Consider the following 21,115-nt stretch of genomic DNA (forward strand, 5'->3'; position numbering starts at 1 on the left):
CACTGGGACAGGTTGCCCAGGGAACTTGTGGATGCTTCATCCCTGGAAGTGTTTAAGACCAGGCTGGATGAGGTTTTGAGCTACCTGCTCTAGTGAAAGATGTCCCTGCTCATGGCAGGGGCATTGGAACTAGATGATCTTTAAGGTCCTTTCCATCTCAAGCCATTCCATGATTCTAGGAAGACTGTTGCTGCCCTAAAAAAGAACTCTCCCTCAGTTAAATAATATTATTTTCCCCCCCATTAGCTTCAAAGATCCCAAATTTGATTACAGAAGCTCTTGTCTCCTTCCTCACCCCTAAATATTCTCACCATTCCACAAGCACAGGCAGAGGCAGCTGAAGCACCAGGGATGTGCATGAGGCTGTGAGCAAAAGGTGGAGGCTGCTGTCAAAAGGGAGATGGGGAAACAAAATTGGCAAGGGTAGATCTGAGTGAGAGCTTTTATGTGTGAAATGTGCTTCCTGTACAACTGAAGACCTTTGTTGTGGTAGAAAGGAAAGTGACATCTGGCTTCTTGTTGCAAATAGATGCACTAGATGCCAGTTTTGGTCAGCACAAAGGAGTTGAAGACGGGAAAATTAAAGATGCAGTGTTAGCTTACTGCTGCATTTGAGGGTCAGACATTTTGCAAGAGCTGTGGTTCTTTTATTAGCAGCAAGCAGATGTGATCTGTATCTTCTTTTCCTTTTCAGTATATCACATTGTATGTATTTTCAGCAGAGGAATGGGATATGCTGGTTTATTATAGCAGAACCCACAGCCTGCATCAGCTGGGACACTTTCTAAAAGATAAGTATTATCCATCTGAACTCAGTGAAGACCTTTGATAGAGTACAAGTTCTTAGATTGCTCCTTGGCCTGAATCTTTGTAGCTCTCACAAAAGGACCTGCCAGTTTACTTTTAGCATTTCAACCTGTACAAACCAGGGCTTGACTTATTTTTGAATGTATTTTCACTCATGCATAGCTTGAGACCCACAGAAACCCTTTTACTGTTTGCTTCATTTCTAATGATGTAATTAGTTAGGCAGCTTTTATTTTCCATGGATTCCTATGACTCTCTCCCTCCTATCCCCTGCCTTGGCTCTTCTGTCTCTCCTCCTGTCCTGCAGCTTCTCCTGCTGCTACATCCACCCACTTTACACCCACTGCTCACTTCTTTTAGTCCTGCTCTCTCTTTTGCTCATGTCTCTGGAGGAGCTGCAAGTCTCTTTCTCTGCTTGGGTCTCCTCAGTGTCTTCCCAAACAACAACAACAACAACAAAACCCAACCACAACCAAAACAAAAAACAACCCCCAACAATTAAAAGGCAAATGGATAAAAGAGAGTGAATTTACTTTTCTTTTCCCTTGCAGAAGGCTTGTTTCCCTTTCCTGCTCTAACAGCAGCAGTTTGATAAGCTTTCTGTTCCTTTAACCTCTGCTGCCCTGCTGATTCCCTCTTCATCTCTCACTCAGTGAGTCTCAGCTTCAGAGGAGCATCTCTGCCTCTCTGTGTTCCACATCCTGTCCTTGCTCCTGACTAATGCTTCAGTCTAGACTGAGCCCATCTGGAAGGCTACTGCAGAGATCATTTTCCACAGCTTGCTTTATCCCTCCATTTTTTCTCCCTGGTTTCTTCCAGTGAACTTCAACTACTCATCTCCTCCTCCACATCCACTCACCTGCAAAGCTTGTCCCACCTGACTTGTCCCCTCCTGTCACCATGAGAGTACACCACTGATGAGCCCCCAGCTTTATGTCAGGGATAAATCTCAAACATTCACACACTTTCCTCTTTTGCTGCATTTTAGGGGAAGGCAATGCAAAGTTTGCTCATTACTGTGCTTCACATTCCTTCGTAGGGCTTTGCTAGCAAGCTACAAAAAAGCTGTCAGTGATCAAACAGGAGGTGCACTGAAACTGCAAACTAGCATTCCCTCTCTGTTTTCCTGTCTTTCCCCTCTTTTCTGTCTTTGTGGATTGACTGCCTTGTGTTACACTTTGAAAGTTAGTTCTTTTGGACTGAAACTGCTGCTATGCTTTGCAATCATGGTGTCCTCAGCACTGCTGGGGACTTTTAAGTGACATGCTGTTAGAAAGAGATTTGAACACGTGGGTCTAAAGCACAAATAGACAGTCCAGTAAAAAAGAAAAATCCCATGGGAACAAATGATCAGAATCATAGAAGCATGCAATTGTTAGGGTTGGAAAACGACCTCAAGGATCATCCAAGGGTTCCAACCCCCCTGCCATGGGCAGGGACACCTCACACTACAGCAGGTTGTTCACAGCCACATCCAGCCTGGCTGCAAAAACCTCCAGGGATGAGGCTTCCACCACCCCCCTGGGCAACCTGTGCCAGTGTTTCACCACCCTCATGGGGAAAAACTTCTTCCTAACATCCAATCTGAATCTATGCATTTCTATTTTTTTCCATTTTCCCAAGTCCTATCACTCTCTGACACCCTAAAAAGTCCCTCCCCAGCTTTCTTGTAGCCTCTTAAGATACTGCAAGGCCACCAGAAGGTCTCCTTGGAGCCTTCTCTTCTCCAGACTGAATAGCCCCAACTCTCTCAGTCTGTCTCCATAAGAGAGGTGCTCAGAGAGGTTGTGGAGTCTCCTTCCCCAGAGACATTCCAAACCCACCTGGGTTCCTGTGCAGCCTGCTCTGGGTGACCCTGCTGTAGCAGAGTGCTCAGGCTAGACAATTTCCAGAGGTTCCTTCCATCCCCCACTATTCTGTGGTGTGGATTTTGTGATTACTCACTCCTCTCATCTCTCCCCATGGGCATGAGACTGTTTAATGCCACTTGTGCTATGCTAACAGGAAGGTTTTTAAGAGTACCCAATTCTAATGATTATTAATCCTTGGGAGAAGCAGGGGACCTTAATGCCATTCTACTGTTCCAAGTGCTTAAATACATACACAGACCACCTTTCTGCAATATTTGATTACCTTGCAGTGTTTAATGGAATTATCCTGGCAACATCTTCCTGAAATATTTAAGAGCCATTGTTTATACAGTACAGAGAGTAATTAGTGTGAATTAAGCACTCTGCCAAAGGTCATCCTCTAAGTCTGCAGCAAAGCAGAGATTTGGAAGCTGGCATCCTTACTGCATAAGTGTATTATTGCATCTTAATAACACAGTGATGCTTTGGGATGTTTTAAATCAACCTGACAGCATCAGAGTTGGGAAGGTATTCCGCATGCATGCAGAATTCCAACCAGCATGCATTTCCAGTAACTGCTCTGGGTGGGTAATTACATATTACACATCTTAAAGCATGAAATAATAGTTGTAATGATTGCACAAAGAGATGACTGCATGAAGTATAAACACAGGAAGGAACAAATGGGAGTTGCAACTAATGTACAGCACATAAAAGTCAGTGGGCAGGATCACAATGGAAATGGTCAATACTTCTGTGCAATGGGTTAGATCAGGTTTTATTTATTTGTTGTGTATTTTACCATCAATAATGTACATACAGTGCATAAACCCCCAATTTTTTCCCCTACTGGTCTTACTGGAATCATATGAGACAGTTCCATGGGACAGCAGTGTGCTGTCATGGCCAAGAAGGCCAATGGGATCCTGGGGTGTATTAAGAAGAGTGTGTCCAGCAGATCCAGGGAGGTTCTCCTCCCCCTCTACTCTGCCCTGGTGAGACCTCATCTTGAGTACTGTGCTCAGTTTTGGGCTCCCCAGTTTAGGAGGGACAGAGACCTGCTGGGGAGGGTCCAGCAGAGGGCTATGAGGATGATTAGGGGACTGGAGCACTGCCTGGTGAGGAGAGGCAGAGGGACCTGGGGCTGGTTAGTCTGGAGAAGAGAAGACTGAGAGGGGATTTGATCAATGTCTACAAATATCTGAGGGCTGGGGGTCAGGAGGGAGGGGACAGGCTCTGCTCACTTGCTCCCTGCAATAGGAGGTTCCACCTCAATACAAGGGAGAACTTCTTTACTGTAAGGGTCACAGAGCACTGGAGCAGGCTGCCCAGAGAGGCTGTGGAGTCTCCTTCTCTGGAGACTTTCAAGGCCCATCTGGATGTGTTCCTGTGTGACCTGAACTAGATTGTATGGTCCTGCTCTGGCAGGGGGGTTGGACTCGATGATCTCCTTGGGTCCCTTCCAAGCCCTGACATCCTATGGTCCTGTGATCTTTTCAAGGGCTAGATGACTCAACCAGAAACTGGCTAAGGTGATGCCTTCACATTAGTCCTATTCCCATAACTCAGTTCCCCTAAAATCAATAGACCTGTGAGTGTGTAAGTGAGGAGTGAAAGACAAGCGTAATAAATACTTTTTAATCCTGCTTTGGCAAATAGATATGTAATTCTGTCACACTTCTCTCCAAGGCTGATCCTTGGTTTGCAAAGTTTTAATCTACAAATGGATTTCAATTTCAATGTCGACTCTTGCAAGAAGAGCCTTGTGGGAGGTTGTGCATCATCAAAGAGGGAAGCACAGGCAGAAGGAAGATGTAGAGAATCAGAGCTCCATTTCTGTATGAAATGCAATTACCATTAGTAGAGTTCCCTTGTACCACAGAAAGGCCTCACTGTACTGGGTGCCATCCACATTTACAGGCTGTTTGAGAGATCCAAGATCTCTCTGTCTATGCAAATGGTAGTGTCATATAAACTGAGTGAGAAAAAATTTAGGCATGCTTTCATCTCTGCAGTGCTTGAGAAGAGGCACAGAGAGAGGAAATAACTTTCCCAAGAATGGAGAGGGTCCAGAGGAGGGCCACAAAAGTGATCAGAGGGCTGGAGTGCCTCTCCTATGAAGGCAGGTTGGGCGAGTTGGGGTTGTTCAGCCTGGAGAAGAGAAGGCACAGGGAAGGACTCATAGAGTCTTCCAGTACTTGAAGGGGGCCTACAAGAAACCTGGGGACACTGCTCACAAAGGCTTGTAGTAGTAGGATGAAAGGGAATGGTTTTAAACTAGAGCAGGGTAGATTAAGACAGGACATTAGGAAGAGGTTTTTTACTATGAGAGTGGTGGAGGTGAGTGTTGGTCTCTTTTCCTTAGTGACAAGTGACAGGACAGGAGGAAATGGCCTCAAGTTGCATCAGGGGAGGTTTAAGTTGGATATTAAGAAAAAATTCTTCACTGCAGGAGTGGTCAGGCACTGGAACAGGCTGCCCAGGGAAGTGGTAGAGTCACCATCCCTGGAGAGGTTCAAAAATCTTGGCATGCTGGGACATGGTTTAATAGCCATGATAGTGTTAGGTTGATGGACTAAGTGATCTTAGAGGTCTCTTACAATGAACACAATTCTACAATTCCATGTTCCTAACCTCAGCTCTGCAAACATTACACAGAATTTCATAAACCAGCAGCAAATCAAATCTCCATTAGTACCACTGACCTCATTCTTTACCTGGAATGATTCTCTCCAGAGTCCTGTAATTTAAATATATATATCCTAGATAACCCAGGAGTCCTGAAAATGAAATAGCTTCTCTGATGTAAGCAGCAAGAATCAATAACCATTATGTACATAAGGAGACTTTAATGCATGAAGCATAAGGGTATCTAAGTCATGCCACCACCAGACCAGGTCATTTTCATGATATGTAGGCACCAAGGACAGCCAGAGCTGTGTTCCTTGGAGAAAACCTCGTGGTCCAGGTGTCCAAGATGCTCTAGGTGCTCAAGGTTCTCATTCCAAGAAAGGCACTGAGGTGATGGAGTGTGTCCAGAGGACACCAAAGCTGGTGAAGGGTCTGGAGCATTATGTGCTCTATGTCATGGGACAAAGGAGTGACTGTGGCTGCTTTGCAGCCCCTGTTGTCATTGGGGGTTACTCCAGCCCAGCTTTGCACAACTAAATGCAAAATACCTAAATGAGGATAATCCTTGTTTTATCAGAGCTTTCCCCACACACATTAGTTCTCAATATTTACCAATTTTGATGATTTTTTTCTGAACCATTAGCATTCAGTTTGTCAAAGCATCCAGACCACCGAACTGAATGGTCTATTACTTCCTCAGGGTGGGTAAATCCAGCAATTTTGTCCAGTTGAGCAAAATCCAGTCCTTAGAAGCTGGCAAAACATCTGTGCATCACCACCTCTGTCTCTCTTCAGTCTCTAAGGCCTGTATTATGCAATGAACACCCCCACTCTGCACACTGTGGGTTTTCCTGACCACTGGGATCATTTATGTTTCCAGGTTGTTTTAAATACTAGATTATGTAAGCAGCAGGAGAAATGAAAACTCTCCAAAATGTCACTCTTAAACCCTTAAACTCGGTGTTGACTTGCACAAAATTTGGAACAGCATTCACATGGTTCACAGTTTGGTGCTGCTGGTTTTAAACCAGAGCAGGGGAGATTTAGGCTGGACATCAGGAGGAGGTTCTGCACAATGAGAGTGGTGAAATACTGGAACGGGTTGCCCAGGGCTGTGGTGGAGGCCCCATCCCTGGAGGCATTCAAGGTCAAACTTGATGTGGCTCTGAGCAACCTGATCTAGTTAGAGATGTCCCTGCTGACTGCAGAGGATGACCTTTGGAGGGTCACTTCCAACCTGATGCATTATGTGATTCTGTAATTCTGTTTGTTTCTAGGACATGTTCCACCAGAGAGGTAAGGTCTCATGGACACCCTGAGTATTCTACACCTCCTCAGCAGTGGATCTGTCTGCAATCCTTGAAATACTCCACAGCCCACCTTGAGACTTGTTTTTTAGAAAGCATAAACCATGGGGATTTTATAGCTTTTATCTCAGCTGTCATAGTCTTTCCACTGAGTAATCCACAGCAAATATCACATCTAGGGGAAGCTTTCCCTTCTGTAGCTTACTGGCAAGCTGTACAAAATACATTCAGTATAATGTTTTCAAAGTCTGACATAAGTGGTCCTGAGTGAAGCTGAGTATCTTCTAACTTTTTATCAGTAGGTACTGGAAAACACCCCTAAAACCATGCTGCAGTGCCAGCAGTCAGTGAAAAAGTCCAGATCAACATTAGTGTGAACACAGAGAAATACAAACAGAAAGCAAGTCACAAATTTGTAGCTTGCAGTTTATAGTCTGTAAAAGAAAATTGAAAGGAAAGATTCATTTCTTTTTGCTAGCTGGAGATAAATCTGATCTAAGGCTTGGGTTTGTTGAAAACTAGTTTGCTGAGAACCAAGCAATATCTGTTCTTTTCACTAGGTGGTATATGCCACTGGGCAGTGCCAGGTAGTTCCTCTCTTTCTCACCACATTTAGAATCATAGAATGGTCCAGGCTGGAAGGAACCTCCAAAGGTCATCCAGTCCAAGCTCCCTGCACTCAGCAGGGACATCCCCAACTAGATCAGGCTGCCCAGGACCTCGTGGAGCCTCACCTTGAATATTTCCAAGGAAGGAACCTCAACCACCTCCCTGGGCAACCTGTTCCAGTGTTCCACCACCCTCATAGTGAAGAACTTCTTCTTGATATCCAATCCAAATCTGCTCTTTCCTAGTTTGAAGCCATTGTCCTGTCACTGTCCTGTCACATTTAATACAACAGGGAAATTATGGCAGCATTTCTGTTAGAGAAAGAACCCTGTGCTCACAGTGGAAATGTGAAAATGGTGCAAGCAGTAAAGTTCCAAGCATCAGGTTTGAAAAATTGACCTTTACTTACAGTGTGTAGCTCTTTACCTATAATAATCTCATTTACAGTGACACAAATGAAATGCAAAACCAGCTGTAGTTGGCTGTAGCTAGTGGATTACCAACAGTCTGTTTCCTCTGAATCACCCCTCTGGGTTGCAAAGACTGATGTTACCTAGACACGCAGCTCCTTATAGACACAGACACACAGAAAACCTTGCTGCAGCAGGAACAGAGCTGAGCTTCAGCTAGAGCTTCCTTGAGTTTTGTGTTCATTGTTCATTACATACAAAAAAAAAAAAAAGTCCAAAGAATAAGCCTGGGTATCTCCTTTGGAGGGCTTCAGGCATAAGGGCTCTAGAGAGGGACCTGGGTAGGCTGGATTGATGGGCCAAGGGCCATGATGTAAGGTTCAGTGCTAAGTCCAGATCCTGCACTTGCATCACAACCCTGTGAATGCTCCAGGCTTGGGGCAGAGTGTCTGGAAAGCTGCCCAGCAGAGAAAGACCTGGGGCTGCTGGTTGACAGCTGGCTGAACATGTGCCAGCATGTGCCCAGATGGCCAAGAAGGGCTAGCAGCATCCTGGCCTGGATCAGCAATTGTGTGACCAGCAGGAGTGAGGTGAGCATGCCCCTGTACTTGGCACTGTTGAGGCACCATCTCAACCACTACATTCAAATCTGGGTTCTCTACCACAAGGACACTGAGGTGCTGCAGTGATCCAAAACATATCTGTGTAGTAACAGTTTCATTTGCAATTGTATACATCTCCACCTGGGCATAATGAGCACAGATGTACCACTAGAGCAAACACCAAAATGCAGCTTGTCCTTCAGTGGAATTAATTCAGTATTTAGCTCATCTTTCCACCTAGGGCTGAGACAACACAAACCAAAATGGTTGCTACAGTAAATATGGTTGAAAACCCTACCCATTTCCCCCAGAATAAGCTATTTTCATTCCTTACACATTTTCTGCAGTGTAACAGTGGATTCTTATCCTCCTAAAAAGGTTTAAGATTTCTGGGTTGAATTTTCATCCAAGTACTATATTTTGTTCTTTTGAGAAGAACCTTTCCCATTCTCCTCCACTGCATATTGATTACTATGGTTAAAAACAAATTGATCAGTTTTGAGTCCTGTGAACCATTTTTGAGTCAGGGAATCTATTTTTGCTATTTACTCCTTTATTTTGGCTTTTCTTTTATGTTCCATTCGGCTTCACAGTAACAGCTGTAACTCTTTACTATGTCACAACTTATATCACAGAATTGTTAGGGTTGGAAGGGACCTCAAGGCTCATCCAGTTCCAACCCCCCAGCCATGGCCAGGGACACCTCACACTACAGCAGGTTGCTCACAGCCACATCCAGCCTGGCTGCAAAAACCTCCAGGGATGAGGCTTCCACCACCTCCTTGGGCAACCTGTTCCAGTCTCTCACCACCCTCATGGGGAAGAATTTCTTCCTAACATCCAGTCTGAATCTACCCATTTCTAGTTTTGTTCCATTCCCCCCTAGTCCTGTAGTGTAATTTGAATGCAACCTGCTACCAATAATTAGTGGGATGGTCAATGGGCACCATGGAGGTCAGGAAAACAGTGTGTCCTGTCAGCAGTTCTCACAGCAATAACCATGCAGTTTGGAGCTTTTTAGGTATAGCTGCCTTGAAACAGCTGCAAGACAACAAACAGTCTCATACCAAAACTAACACCTGGAGTGAGGGATTGTGAACGATGCCATAATGCTCCCCTGCTCTGGTCGTGATGTTCTGCAAGAAGCAATCTAGAAAAGGTGACGGAAACGAAGCTCTCTGTAAACACTTACTGCAAGGAAGATCTGAAGAGAACTGTGAGCCACTTCTATGTACTGATACTCCAGCAAACACCCCGAGACAGTGATATAACGATGGTCCTCTGGTGCCCAGTCTGGTGCTGGGGTTACTGAGGTCACAGTGCATCCTGGCCCATTCTCCATCCACCAAGAGCGATGCATTGAGATATTAAAGGTCAGGATGAGATCTGTTTCCTGCAAAAGAACAAGTGAAGGATTAATGTGCTGGGATTGGATTCTGGTATCAAACACCTCAGCAAGGGATTTCACAGGACGCGTGAAGAAGCCAAGAGCAGTGATAGAAGCGCACTGTCACGTGAAAGTGAGTGGAGCTTGCCTGCAGCAAGCACAAGGAGCTGTACCTTGGCAGGAAGAATTGCTTTGGAGCAGAAGAATCATCCTGCAAGCCAGGATCTGTTGCTAGACATTCTAGTTGCCTAGACTATAGCAGCCATGCTTATAACGCTTAATTATAATGCTGATCAATACTTAAAGGCTGGGTGTCAGGAGGATGTGACCAGCCTGCCCAGTGACAGGATAAGAGGTCATGGGGACAAGCTTGAACATAGGAACTTCTATTTAAATATGAGGAGGAGCTTCTTTGCTTTGAGGGTGACAGAGCACTGGAACAGGCTTCCCAGAGAGGTTGTGGAGTCTCCATCTCTAGAGACATTCAAAACCTGCCTGGACACTGTCCTGTGCAACCTGCTCTGGGTGAACCTGCTCTGGCAGCAGGGTTGGACTAGATGGTGTCCAGAGGTCCCTTCCAACCCCTACTATTCTGTGATGCTGTCATTTCTCTTACATTGCTCATTTTCCTGTGGAAACCAGAAGTATTGATGGACATCCACTTTTACACAGCAACCTTCCTCTGCTCAGGTCCTAAAATATAGCCCATACTTTGGTGGTTTGATGTTCCAAATTATACAAGAGGCCTTGAGAGGAACTGGATCTCCTACAACTTCATATATGCTGGGCCATCTGCAAGGAGTTTTGTCTCACGGACTTTGTGAAGAAGACCTACTGAAATATTGGTGAAGACATAGAAAAAGGATTTGCTTTCATTTTATTTTATTTTATTTTATTTTATTTTATTTTATTTTATTTTATTTTATTTTATTTTATTTTATTTCATTTCATTTTTGTTTCATTTTATTTTATTTATTTTATTTTTGTTTTATTTTTAAATTTTATATACTCCTTGCATTTTATAGTATTTTATTTTATTTTTTCATTTTTATTTGCCTTTTTTTTTTTTTACATTGGATTTTATTATTTTAGCTTTTTTTTTTGTGTTTTGTTTTGATTTATTTTGGTTGAATATCAGAGGGCTGGAGCACCTTTCTTATGAAGACAGACTGAGAGAGTTGGGGCTGTTCAGTCTGGAGAAGAAAAGGCTCCCAGGAGACCTTCTTGTGGCCTTCCAGTGTCTGAAGGAGGCTACAAGAAAGCTGGGGAGGGACTTTTTAGGGTGTCAGGGAGTGATAGGACTGGGGGGAATGGAACAAAACTAGAAATGCATAGATTCAGATTGGATGTTAGGAAGAAGTTTTTCCCCATGAGGCTGGTGAGAGACTGGCACAGGTTGCCCAGAGGTGGTGGAAGCCTCATCCCTGGAGGTTTTTGCAGCCAGGCTGGATGTGGCTGTGAGCAGCCTGCTGTAGTGTGAGGTGTCCCTGCCCATGGCAGGAGGGTTTGGAACTGGCTGATCCTTGAGGTCCCTTCCAACCCTGACAATTCTATGATTTTATACATTTTTTTTAACATGCAGACCCTCTGTAATGCCTCTCTCAGCTTTCTAACTTGCTAGGAGTCTGTAAGGAAAGAGTTGATGAAGGTGGCCTTGCCTAAAGCTGCTCAGCTTGTTAAAAGGAAGGGCAAAGACCTGCAGCCTTCCACTGCCATGCAGCCAGTGCAGTGGTGTAAGCCATCAGCTGTGCCTTCCATTAAGATTGCACTCATAAATAGTTCATAAAGGATTAATAAATGATTAATATACATCATAAACAATACTAGGGGTAGGACTTTCATAAATTATACTTGCTTGCACATTACTTGAGGGTGTAATATGTAGTTATAACACAACTATGGACTTTGTGGATTCTGTAATAGCCTCCAGTGTTTACCAACCCTTTATAAATAATTTATAAGTGTAACCTCATTGTAAAGTGTGAGTATCCAGCCTGTGTGCACATGTGCTCAGTCATGCAAGAAAAAAATTTGCTTTTAAGTAATGTCTTTGCAGAGCCAAACTCTCCCCACATCTAACCCACATTTTTTTTTCCCAGCCTGTTGCTGACATTAATAATTAAGATTCTCATAAAGATTTCAAAATATAACAATTTAATTAGGTTTACTGTGCCAAAAGGAATAGAATGCCATTCTGTAGCAGATATGTTGTGTCCACATTTCCCTCCCTTCAAAAAGAGACATTTTTACAGTCCTAGTTATTTCCCTGTTTTGCACCACCTCATGCAGAGCTTCCTCCATCCAGAGGTTTGGGATAATGGTGTGAGTGACACATCAACTGAACTGTGATTACAGTTTACACTGTAGTGTAGCTGAATGGCTTCTTCCCTTGCAATTCTTGCTTAAAAGTGCAGATTTTTTTTCTATATTTAAAATACTCTAATTACTTCCTTGCCTAAGCACCCCCAGCTTTCAGATAGAAGTAAGGACCAGAAACCTCTGTTTGGTGTTGAATAATTACCTTACACTCTCTCAACAGCCCCATCCAGCAAATAATACTCTGCATGAGAAAATGTAGGATGCTTCACATGGATTTAGTCACCCAACTACCTTCAAGCATTTGAAACTGATTAAAGAAACAGTGAAGATTTGTATAAGCTATGCAAATCCCTCCCAAACAAACAAACTTGCCTACAGCTCTAAATGTTCACTCCCAACAAACCCCTACCTTCTCTGGACCACTCCCCATTAAAAGCTGCAAACACTGGAAAGGGTCTATCTGATATTTCTTGGAAATGGGATTCCCCCCTTACATTCAAGCCAGAATACCATTCACCATGAGGCTGGGGAGACACTGGAACAGGTTGCCCAGGGAGGTGGTGAAAGCCTCATCCCTGGAGGGTTTTAAGGCTAGATTGGATGTGGCTGTGAGCAACCTGCTGTAGTGTGAGGTGTCCCTGGCATGGCAGGGGGTTTGGAACTGGATGATCCTTGAGGTCCCTTCCAACCCTTACAATTCTATGATCACAAAATCACACAATCAACCAGGCTGGAAAAGACCTCAGAGATCATCAAGTCCAACCTAGCACCTAATACCTAACACCTCCTGGCAACTAAACCATGGCTCCAAGTGCCACATTCAAGCTTTTCTGGAACACCTCCAGGGATGGTGACTCCACCACCTCCCTGGGCAGCACATCCCATGGCCAATTACTCTTTCTGTGAAGAACTTTCTCCTCACCTCCAGCCTAAACTTCCCCTGGCACAGCTTGAGACTGTGTCCTCTTGTTCTGGTGCTGGTTGCCTGGGAGAAGAGACCAACCCCCACCTGCCTACAACCTCCTTTCAGGTAGTTGTAGAGAGCAATAAGGTCTCCCTTGAGCCTCCTCTTCAGGCTAAACAGCCCCAGCTCCTTCAACCTCTCCTCACAGGGCTTGTGATTCTATGAATACTATTATTTTTTTTCCAGAGTCAGGGCTGCTACAGCCCCTCAGCATCCCACTGGCCTTCTCAGCTGATGCAACTTGAAGAATGGGTATCTTTGGAGTAACTTTGCTTAGAGTAATAGATTTATTCCTGAATTACTTGTCTGGAATCCATCATGTTATTATCAGAAGGCCTTTCAGCCATTGTAGTTGCCATGGAGAAATGTTAACCTCTAGTTTCTTATCAGAGACACTGAATGAATGAATAGGACTCATTGTCTGGCTCTATTTTATCATTCCCAATACCTCCAGAAGGATTGTGATGGACTGAAAACACTTTACAAAGTGCAGGCAAGGGATGAAAAATGTATTTCTTGAAAGAGAAAGGGATAAACTGTCTTGCAGGAGCTGAGTATTTGTTATGCGTCTGCCAGAGGAAGTTAAAAAGAATCACAAGGAGCTAAACATAAAAATCAAAACTGGGCTCTGTGGTTAGAACATCATTGCTCAAGAGACAGTTATGTTTGCATACAAATTATCAGCAATCCAAAGCTTTACAGGTTAACAGCACAATAAATTCCCAAGTTACACAAAAAATATAATCACACATTAAAATATTTATGATTACAGATGCCAATAAAACTTCACAAAGTCCAGCTTTCTTCCATCCCTTCATTTATCCCCAGATGATTTTCTGAAATAATTTGTTATATTTAGAAAATTCCCTTGTCCTCAAATTATCTTTTGCCAGTTCAATTGAATGCTGTGACAGGGACTAAATCATAGAATAACAGAATCAAGGCACTGGGTTGGAAGGGTCATCTAGTCAACCCCCCTGCAGTGAGCAGGGATATCCTCATCTAGATCAGACTGCTCAGAGCCCCAGCAAACCTGACTTTCAATGTCTCCAGTGATGGGGCTTCCAAACCCTCCCTGAGCAACTTGTTCCAGTGTTCCACCACCCTCACTGTAATGAATTTCCTCCTAGTGTCCAATCTAAATCCACCCTGCTCTATTTTTTTTTCCAGAGCAGAGCAGAGCGGCTGAATCACCTCTCTGGATCTGCTGGCCATGCTCCTTTTGATGCAGCCCAGGATGTGATTGCCCTTCTGGGCTGCAAGTGCCCATTGCTGGCTCATGCCCAGCTTCTCACCCACCAGGACCCCCATGTCCTTTTCCACAGGGCTGTTCACTGTCTTCATTATCCACCCCCCCAACAGTATTGATGATGAGGATTATTCTGACCCAGGTGCAGGACCTTGCACTTGACCTTGTTGAACCTTGTGAGGTTCACCTGGGCCAACTTTTCCAGCTTATCCAGGTCCCTCTGCATGATATTCCACCCCTGTGGCATACTGACCACACCATTCAGCTTGGTGCCATCTGCAAACTTTCTGAGTGTGCACTCAGTCCCCAACATAATAATAAGCTTGTTTTGTTCAGGAATAGTCTCTTGGTGCTTGCCAGTAAAAAATTACAGATCTTGAACAGATCTATATTCTATTTCCATCTCTGAGTAATCAGCAAAATGCTGTGTTGCTTCCTCTGCTCATAAAATAGACCTGATACCTATTCCAGAAATGTTATATTCCTTAATTCTTTGTAATAGTAGATGCAAATAAATCCTACTAAAGCTCCAAATTCAAATCTTACAGAACTTTGAATAACGTGGTTGAGAAGGCTTTCAAGGAGTGTAGCTATTAGATATTAAACCAATTATGAGACAAGATAAAGTTCAGAAAGTAGACATGAAATCTGGTTCTGGTAAGGTTAGACATCCCTGGCTCAGGTCAAACTTGACTGGAATAAGAATGATAATAAAATCAGATTTTGACAAGCCAGTGTGTTAGTTAGACCCTCTAAATTCCTCTTGCCAAAATATGTGGGATAAGAACAAATACAGAAGAAACCTATTCACTGCAAGGTCATGGAATCAGAAAATCACAGAATTATGGGGAAGATCATCTAGTCCAACCCTCCTGCCAAAGCAGGTTGCACAGGAATGAGTCCAAGTGGGTTTTGAAAGCCTCCAGAGAATGAGGATCTACAGCCTCTCTGGACAGCCTGCTCCAGTGCTCTGACACCCTCACAGGAAAGAAGTTTCTCCTTAGATTCAAGGGAAACCTTGAATTTTCTAGTTTGTATCTACTGCCCCTTGTCCTCTCCACTGGGCACTGCTGGGCTCCATCCTCATGACCTCCACCCTTTAGATATTCATATGCATTTAAAAGTCATCTGCTGCAGAGTGAAAGGTTCTTAGGTGTAAACTGTTATGGGCTTTGAATTGCCTACAACCTTCAAACCATGTCCCTGTATCCCACTGTATTAGCAGAGCATCTCCCATTGCTTACTAGTGAAGGTCACCCAGCTTTTACTCCTCAGTAAGAAAGTTGGTAAGGACTTGAATCTCTTTGTAGAAGTGGGAAAGCCAAGGAAGGGATGATGTTTCTGTCATTAACATCTCTTGCAGTGGAAACATTTGGAGCTATTTTGGGACAAGCTCCATTTGCTATTTGCTTTGTTCACTGTTTGAATACAGTTTAGAGGACATAGACAAAATCTACACTGGAAGCCGAAGATTTGTTGTACTCTCCCCAGCGTATTTGCTGTCTGTTTGCTTTCCAACATCTGTGGCTCCAACACAGTTCAGGATGTGCAGAGAAATGGTTTGACAAGCCTTGAAGCTATGAAACCTAACAGGAACTGTTGCTACACACTGGGCATGCCAGTGCAGTGTTGTTCAGCCTGTGTGGCAAGGAAGACTTCATTGCCCTAAATTCAACAAACAGCTGCTTCCTTCATGGACACAGAAATACATCTGTATGAGCTTTATTGATGATCACTCTGCTGCTTTTGTAAATCCTGCTGGCTCTTAATGAAAACTGCTGCATTAAAGTAGATTTTGCAATTTATCAAGGGAAAAAAAAAAAAAAAAAAGAACCCAGAGGAAGCTATTTAGTAGGATACATGCAGGGCGATGGTTTGAAACTAGAGCAAGGTAGATTTAGGTTGGCAATTAGGAAGAAGTTCTTTACCATGAGGGTAGAGAAACACTGGAACAAGTTGGCCAGAGAAGTGGTGGTGGCCTCATCCTGGAGACATTCAAGATCAAACTTGATGGGGCCATGAGCAACCTGATCTAGTTAAAGATGTCCCTGCTGACTGCCAAGGGATTGGACAAAGATTGGATTCCAACCCAATGCATTCTGTGAGTCATTCTATATTTTGTAGTGAGCAGGACAGATATTGCTTGAATTAGACAAAGGCTAGAGTTTGGAGGTCTCAGAGACTCAGATCTCAGTGATTAGAAGCTGAGACATCTTCAAATTGAGTCTTTAATTTTATTCCAGCTTAGTTTGTACAAAACTGTTGAGCTCTGATGTTTTCGTGCCTATGTTTAATGCAGTAGATAACAGCATTTGCTGGGGTTAACTGCACAGTACAGAACATTTTCTGGCTGAGGACAGCTGATGACAGAACATGGCAGCAGAAAGCTTTGGAAGAGCTGCCAGGAATTAATACAACCTTCTTTGAATTGAGAAGCAGCAGGGGGACAGCAATGCTCAAAATGAAGATAGCTCTGTGTGCCTTGTATTGCTACTAGTACACATTGTAAGTGTATGATCTCTGTGGAGTAATCACAGTGCATTGCTGCTGCAGTCATTTTTATTGGGTGCAGCTAGAGAAGCTGACTCCAAACACAGCACCAAGAGCAAAAAAAGAAGCAGCAATGATTCAGGGTGGTTCTCTTTGGAAGTCCAGGAGATCTCACAGACTTAGGGAAATGAAATCGTACTGACTTCAATAGTTGTGGCTTGCTCTGTCATGGGAAATAAGTTTCTTCCATTTCTGTAATTAGGAATTGCTGAAATCTGTGCAAACCTGCCAAGCTTTTTGTACTAGTTTTGTGAAACACAACCATGCACCTACTTGTTTCATTTTTCAAACTCCAACTGGCAGGAACAGGCTGCTTGGAGACTGAACTCTCACACAAGGTTTCTGTGATAAAAGATCAGGGTCTGAAAGCATTTGTAGTTCTGGATGCCTTGGATGCACAGAGGCCTCTGCAGGCTTATTTTCTTCTTTTTTTTCCTTCTGTTATCTCAGTTTTCCACTCAAACTAGCTCCCATCAGGCAGTACCACTTTCTCATGCAAGCAGACCTTTTCCTGTCTAAAGGCAAAACCTGTCCTCACTGAAGAACCAAAACACAACTTGATAACTGTGTTACTTCCCCCTCCCCTTTTATTTCTTTTTATTCTCCTTTTTAATCCACAGTTGATACACAGGAAATAATTATTGAATACCTGTGTAGGGATCATGGATATTTAAAGTTCCTGATCTTTTTTATCCCATTGCATCTGAACTGATATTTAGCCTCCTCACTTTTTCCTACGTGTGTGATGCTTTCCTTTTCATGCCTTTTTTTTATAACCTAGAGTCCTATTCCTTAATTTCTTCTTATAAAACCTATTTGTAGCAGTATAATTACAAATTGGATAAGGAATTTGATGTACACATGTGCTGTCAATCAGATAAGATTTAACCAGTCTGAAGCCACCCAACAAATTTACTTCTGAACTTCATCCATGAAAACCAAGAAAAATTATCTCAATATTCTGTTAAAAATGTTTCAGATGTGTCTTAAGTCATTCCCAATGTAAGCTCAAAGATTTCCATGAATTAGTTAGAAAGACACCAGCATGAAAGAGATGACTAAGGTGTCCTGATTTGTCTCTAAAATGAAACTAGAGTGGTTTATTACTGAAACCATAGAGTCTCACAATCATAGAAAAATAGAATCATTAAAATTGGAAAAGATCTTTAAGATCATCAAGTCCAACCTTTTATCCAACACCTTCCTGACCACTAAACCATGTCTTGAAGTGCCACATCTTGAGCTTCTCCCCTATGAAGAGAGACTGAGAGCCCTGGGGCTGTTTAGTCAGGAAAAAAAAGAAGACTGAGAGGGGATCTGATCAATATCTATCAATAGCTGAGGGGTGGGTGTCAAGTGGAGGGGGCCAGGCTCTTTTGGGTGGTGCACAGGAATAAGACAAGATAAAATGGATACAAACTGGAACACAGAAGTTTTCATCTCAACATGAGGAGAAACTTCTTTACAGTGAGGGTGACAGAGCACTGAGGCTGCCCAGAGAGGTTGCGGAGTATCCTCCTGTGTAGACTTTCAAACCCCACCTGGATGCATTCCTCTTCAGACTGCTCTAGGTGATCCTGCTTTGGACTTGATCTCTGGAGGTCCCTTCCAACCTTTATCATTCTGTGATTCTATGATCTATTCAATTGTTTTTAACACCTCCAGGGATGGTGACTCTAACCACCTCCCTGGGCAGCCTATTCCAATGCCTGACCATTCTGTTAGGAAAGGATTTTTTCCTAACACCTAAATTTCCCCTGGAATGCTACAAAATAATCCTCAGAAATCATAGGTACTGCCATACAGGGATTGACATGTTGCATTATTTGATACTTAGCAATACTCTCATGAAATCGTTAGTGCTGCAATCACTGCTATCTTAATTAAGATCTTCATATTTTCTAGTGTTGGAAATATGTACATTGACAAACCTAACCATTTTAATAGCTCTGTTTCAACTCACTAAAAAAAAAAAAAAAAAACAAACAAAAAAAAACCCACAAAAAAAAAAAAACACACAAAAAAAAAAAAAACCCAAAAAAAAAAAAAAAGAAAAAAAAAAAAAGAGAGAGACCTGCTAAACTCCAGAACATTAATTTGATCAGTTTGGTGGCATTGACATTTTTCATTAACATCTCTGATCCAAAAAAAAAAATCCTCTCTCTATAGTTTCTCAATTAAAAAAAATCATAAAAGTAAAGGAGAAACTTTCTGTTTTGCAAAGTGAAAATAATTATTGCTATTCCATGGATATTTTTCATATTTAAACAGATATTTTTGGCCTAAGAATGTTCTGGGTAAAGATCCTTTGAATTTTTGTGTGTGTGTGTGTGCAGAGCAAGAGAATTGAGCCCACCCCAGTAGCCCAATGTCACTTGTCATGGGGACAGAGAAATTGCAGCCCTTGTGCTATCACACAGGAATTATAATTCAGCTCTTGTATATATTTAGGTGCTGAGCACTACAATTTTTGGTAGTATCTTGGAAAATGCCTTTCTGAAGGATTTAAGCTTGTGCAATGATCAAACACCCTGAAAGAGGCACTCACATCCCCCGGCAGCAGCCAGCTCTAGATTCTGATTTAGTTCTCGCTGGGGAGTAATCAGGGATATCATCCTGAAATTGAGAGAATTTGTTGAAGGAAATGGAGGTAAATGTAACATCTTGTTTGGGAGTTTTTGTTTTCCCAAAGTGCCATTCTCTGAGGAAAACATCTTGACTCCAAACTTTGTTAATGAGGGCGTGTGGTAGGCAGGAGTCCCCTGATTTAGGACTCCCAAAAGTGGAAACAGGAAGGTGGCACATGGTCTCTTTTCCCATACCAAAAGTGTGTTCCAAGAAACAAAACTAGCAAAGAATTTTATGATAGGAACTGGGGTTGTTCATTCTAGAGAAAAGGAAGCTGAGAGATAACTTCTCACTCTCTACAACTCCCTGAAAGGAGGTTGGAGCCAGGTGGGGCTTGGTCTCTTCTCCCTAGTAACAAGTGATAGGATGAGAGGAAATGGCCTCAAATTGCACCAGGAGAGGTTTAGGTTGGATATTAGAAGAAACTTCTTCACTGAAAGTGTTCTCAAACACTGGAACAGGCTGCCCAGGGAGGTGGTTGGATCCCCACCCCTGGAAGTGTTTCAAAAAGGCAGAGATGTGTTTGAGGGACAGGTTTAACCCCAGCCTTGGCAGAGTTAGAGACCCATTGAACTCTATGATTTTGAAGGTCTTTTCCAGCTGAAACAATTCTGTGATTATGTGAAATTCAGTGTGCTTCTGGATCTCTTTGTATGATGTGAAGTGGTTGTTCTGCATGGTTCTCATACCCTGGTTATTAATTTTGAGCTGAAAACCCCCATGATTTCATTGCTTTCACAATACATCAATATTAGTTTATTATGAGTAAGGCATAATCCTTTTGAAGAAGTTTAAGCTATTTAGCCTCTTGGGACTGTTTCATTTTCTCATTTTAAATGGTAAAGAAGGTATGTCTCTTGTCTTGGTTTACTCAGGCAAATACACAGATCAATAGTGCTTAGAATTTGCAGACACCAATATAAATAACCTCTTAATTCTAAATAAAAACCTTCTAAGCACAAGGACATCTTATATTTGGCTAATATCCAAAAGACTAAACAGAGCTTCTAGTGAGCTGGGAATACAGTTCTGCAGTCTGCAGACAGACAGGTGCAGGCCTTGAGTAAAACAACAGGAGGAAATAATTATCCTTAAATCCTTCCCTTTTGTAGAATAAATGATTTACTGAGTTGCCAAACAACCTCCAGAATACTTTGCTTGATCATGCCCTGAGGCAAAATTTTAGTATGGCCCAACATTTAGTAAGAAAGGATGCAGAAGTATGTGGTGTAGAACTTAAACATCAGTAGGGTTATAGAGTGTGTGCAGAAAGGAATTCCAGCTGCTGTGCTTTGTTCAGTGTCCCTTGGTGTTTGCTGTTGCATGGTGCTAGGTGTCATAAAACAAGATTCACCTGCATGGGGATAATTCCTGGGATTCTCTTTCCTAGGATTTTTTATCCTTCAAAATGCAAAGAAATCACAGAATCATAGGACTGTTTAGGCTGGAAAAGCCCTTTAAGATCCTCAAGTCCAACCATTCTCTAATTCTGCCAAGTCTAGTGCTAAACCATGTCCCTCAGCACCACATCTCTGTGTCTTTGAAACACCTCCAGGCATTACCTTAAAAGCTCAGCTAATTCATGACCCCAGAGTGGATCTCATGTCTACAGTGAAGAAATTTGTGGTGGTGGTGTTTGAATTGTCCTCTGCTGTCAAATCTAGGAATAAAACCTATGCCCTGAAGCCTGTGCAGGAAAAAGTAAGTAGAGTCACAGAATCACAGGAATCACAGAATGGCAGGGGTTGGAAGAGACCTCTGAAGATCACCTAGTCCAAGCCCTCTGCTAGAGCAAAGCACAC

At 42.9% G+C, this 21,115-nt stretch overlaps 1 protein-coding gene across 1 annotated transcript in view; it reads right to left on the reverse strand.

Moving 5' to 3' along the window:
• NKAIN2 (sodium/potassium transporting ATPase interacting 2) overlaps nt 1–21,115 on the reverse strand; it is a 514,075-nt gene that overhangs the window by 60,621 nt on the left and 432,339 nt on the right. The window contains exon 4 of the mRNA XM_054393087.1: nt 9,409–9,609. Coding sequence (XP_054249062.1) covers nt 9,409–9,609 — 201 coding nt within the window. The remainder of the gene's footprint in view (nt 1–9,408; nt 9,610–21,115) is intronic.

The sequence above is a fragment of the Indicator indicator genome, chromosome 27 (genome assembly GCF_027791375.1).
Source record: "Indicator indicator isolate 239-I01 chromosome 27, UM_Iind_1.1, whole genome shotgun sequence".
Taxonomy (NCBI): Eukaryota; Metazoa; Chordata; class Aves; order Piciformes; family Indicatoridae; genus Indicator; species Indicator indicator.